Below are 3,875 nucleotides of genomic sequence, written 5' to 3' on the forward strand. Positions count from 1 at the left end.
AAGACACAAGTAATTTGGATACATTTACAAAAAAATCGGTATACATGGGCACCAAAAGTCACAACTGCATTTATAACAATGCAAGAGACATGATAGAAAAATACAGAAAGTTTTAAAGATGATATTTGACTTAATCTTACAAAGTCGTCCAATTGTTTTTATCAACTACATCCAATTTGGCTTCCAGCTTCACAAGATGGCAGAGGAGTTGCAAAAAAATACAAAAACACCACCCTCTCGTCTACAGGCTTACTCCACTCCTTTCATGAACTCCAAGAACTCTGCAAAAAAGAAGTCAGTGTTACAAACAGCTGAGCTTCAGACAAACTACTACGAAACCAGAACATGTCTTTATCAAGCAAATGTCTCATTGTGAATGTGTCTTAAAAAGTAAACACAACTGGTCCAAAGTCCTCACCATCGTAGTCAATTTTGCCATCGTTATTTTTGTCCCCATCCTTCATCAATTCCTCGATGTCGTCCTCTGTAATGGCCTCTCCCGTGGACTCCAGCATCATTTTCAGCTCATCCAGGTCAATATAACCATCTGTGTTTCTGCAGAATCAAAGGTGTGAAATGTCGTTAATGGGTAACAAACTTTAATTAAGCTTTACAGCTGGCATTGGGGGAAGAAGCAAACTTGTATTTGATGTGTGACTGGTCATATCTAGAATTTAAGTGTCTGGGAACCACCACGGTGAGAAAGGGAAAAAAAGCACAGCGAGTTTGTTCTTTGATGCTCAGACGAGGTGTCTGGCTTACATCGAGTGGGTGTTTAAAATATTCGGAGCTGTCAAAAAGGATTATGGAGCAAACTACATGCTGTACTCTGCAGAGCTGCTTGGCATTTTGTCAGTACTCATAATTGCACATTGGAAGCATACTTTGCTGGAACCACACAATGAAGAAGAGCAATTTGTTCAATAGACTGTGGAAATGCTCCAATGATAGCATCCTCTTGCCATAGATATTTCCCCCCCCCCAAGTCTGTCAGTAAGCATGTAGCACAGTATTTCTTTTGTGGTGAGATTTTGCTAATAAACCACTCTGAGTGCAGGATAAAGTAGCTACAGGTTTAAATATGAAACGTACTTGTCAAACATCCGAAACAGCTCTGCCAGTTCTTCCTCTGACTTCCCTTTGCTGTCGTCCTTCATGCATCTCACCATCATGACTAAGAACTCATCAAAGTCCACCGTGCCACTCCCTGCACACACAACACACTTCATCACATCCTTAAACTGGGATTTAAGGATGTTTAACCAGATGATCAGCTTAAAAGTACAGTCTGTTCACCAATGGATCACTGCAGTGATGTTATAGCATCTCAACTGATGTTACAAATGTATTTGATTTGAAGCCTATAATTGTCTTATTTATTATATTTATAACAGGCATACCTGTGAATTAAAGTGTGTGTGGTCTAACTATACAGAACTCAATTATCAGCTTTAGCTTTATCAAACAAAACCAAGATGCTGTTTTCATATTTCAACATTAAATCACATGGAAAATCCAAGATGACAAGTGCAACATCTGACACACATTTCCCTTTAATTCAACCTGACACATCAAGTTGTATTTAAGATCCCTGACTAGCATTTAAGGTCAGAGGGCTCGAACAATGCTTGTCTGCATAACATGCTTGTGATGCATTTGGCAGCTGACCTGTGAGAATGAGAGTCAAACACAACCAATTATTTTGTTCTTTTTTTTTTCTTATCCATAGCCCACTAGCGGTTTCGATTTACCATCTTCATCCACCTCGTCAATCATCTCCTGCAGCTCCTCCGGTGTGGGGTTCTGACCTAACATCCTCATTACCTTCCCCAGCTCTTTGGTGCTGATGCAGCCGTCCTCTGCATCCTGTACGAAGATGTCAAAGGCGGCCTTAAACTCTGCAGCAACAAAGCAGCACACACACAAAAATATCTACTGAAGCACGTCTGGTTTAGGACAGGGTTAAGATTAATTCCTGGGCATCAGCACAAAAGGCTATTTGTCTTAAGTGTTGGTGCAACTAATAGTTGCAGTCCTGTTGAGGTATAGATTTTTTCTACCAACAACTATAACTAAATCATCTTTTAAAGGGACTCGATGGCATGCTCAAAGCCTTTACGCCTTCAGTTGAAAATCGTTTCACGCACCATTTTTCTGTTCATCTGTCAGCTGCTCAACCTGCCAAAGAGAAAGAATTGAGAGAGAAAACATCAGCTTTCTGGGATATATTCTGGAATTTCTCTGTAACAACATATTTATGGGTTTGATTGCATTTTCCAAAGCTCCAAATATATCTCGGTTAAGATATCTGGAAATCTAGACTAGATTATTTCTGTTTGTTTTGATAACTTTTCAGTTAACAAAGCTCCGGGACATCCCTGACATTACACAGCACCTACATATCATACATGAGAGCTGGTAAGAGGAGGAGTTAAAAATAAACAGTCAGAAGAGAGGCTCAGGAACGACAGATAAAGGACACAATACACAGTGCTCTAAATTAGCATAGCTGTGGATCTGTCCCAACAATGGAACAGTAATCCTGGAAAAGCTACCAAGAATGAAAGAGGGAGACAGCTGCTTATGTAAGAGTTATTGACTGTTGTCCACTGTAAATTAACCACATACATACAGTATACAGACTTTCACATTTAAATTCCACTGCTGATGATACTGCAAAAGAAAAAAAAAACCTGAAACAGATGTAATATACATTCCAGTGTGTTTTTATTATCTCCCCGTTGGACTGTGAGCAAATAGGAGAGCCAGAGGACTATCTGTGCAAAGGTGGATAAATAGCCACACGGCTCTCAGGCTCACAGATAATGCTGGAATTCAGCCATGGGGCGGTTTATCTAAACCTGAAGCTCTTCTCTGGCACCAGAGAACCACTGAAACAGAAGCATCTGAGCAACTGGCCAAAATTAGCCACGTGAAGTGAGACCGTTCCATTTGAAGTCATGAATGAAGCAGCAGATTGTGGTCCAGGGACATGTCCTGTCAGTGACCTTATGAGTGGCTCTTATCAGTTCTGATAGGGCTGAAGTAGGAGGAAATCTAGAGACATACTTGGTGTTAAGGCTCCCCCGAGACGATGTAGCACTAATGAAGGCAACATAGGTATTTTACAACTATTTTAATAATGTGAGCTTAAAAAGGCTTAAAAAATGATGGGTGGCATTTTTTCATGCAACAAATAAACATTAAAGTGCAGCTTTAAATGGGGAAATTACACTCTTTCACTCTTAACTACTGATTACATTTAGCACTATTAAGAAATGTTAAGGATAATGGTTTTACATCCATAAAAACATCACTCCCACACTAGATTAGTTCTCACAGTGTTCTGGTGAGCACCCAACAAATCAAATAACTTCACCAGAGGAAGTCAACTGCACTCTTTCAGCTGTGTTTTGAGTGGGATCATACCGCTGCCTTGTAGATGTCGTTCATGTCGGAGGCTCTCTTGCTGCCTGTCCTGACAGCGTCCTGGCACAAAGGAAGGAAGTACTGTCCAGTTCAGGGCAGGACTCTGGCCTCATCCTCCGAGGGTTTTATAGCTGGAGTCCAGCGCTCTCTGGTCCCTCCCTGGGCAGAGCAACCTCCCCTCTGTTTGTGTCCCCTTGTGTGTCCATAAATGTGTGTGTTTGTGTATGTGTGTCATTTGGCAAATCTGTCACAATCACCAGGCTCAGATAAAAATGTGGCAGCTCTTAGGGGGCACACTTTGGAATGGAATGAAGTGAGGGGGGCAAGTGTGGTGAAGCCTAATCTCCTGAGAGGGGGGGGGGCTGTAGGGACACTCAACATTCCTCTAGACCTGGACCACAGAATATATATGTGTGTATGTGTCTGCGTGTGTGCATGGAGGAAAG

The 3,875-nt window shown here is 41.4% G+C and overlaps 1 protein-coding gene across 1 annotated transcript; it reads right to left on the bottom strand.

The window, feature by feature from the left end:
- Nucleotides 1-249: 249 nt before the first annotated feature.
- tnnc1a (troponin C type 1a (slow)) lies at nucleotides 250-3,453 on the bottom strand. Its single transcript, XM_085345553.1, has 6 exons — nucleotides 3,430-3,453; nucleotides 2,148-2,178; nucleotides 1,752-1,898; nucleotides 1,093-1,207; nucleotides 419-555; nucleotides 250-281 (listed from the first exon to the last, which is right to left on the bottom strand). The coding sequence occupies exons 1-6, from the start codon at nucleotides 3,451-3,453 to the stop codon at nucleotides 250-252; spliced, it is 486 nt and encodes a 161-aa protein (XP_085201679.1).
- Between the last annotated feature and the right edge of the window lie 422 nt (nucleotides 3,454-3,875).

This window comes from Diplotaxodon limnothrissa, linkage group LG20 (genome assembly GCF_057381915.1).
Source record: "Diplotaxodon limnothrissa isolate DT_005_m linkage group LG20, D_limnothrissa_male_GT1.1, whole genome shotgun sequence".
Lineage (NCBI taxonomy): Eukaryota > Metazoa > Chordata > Actinopteri > Cichliformes > Cichlidae > Diplotaxodon > Diplotaxodon limnothrissa.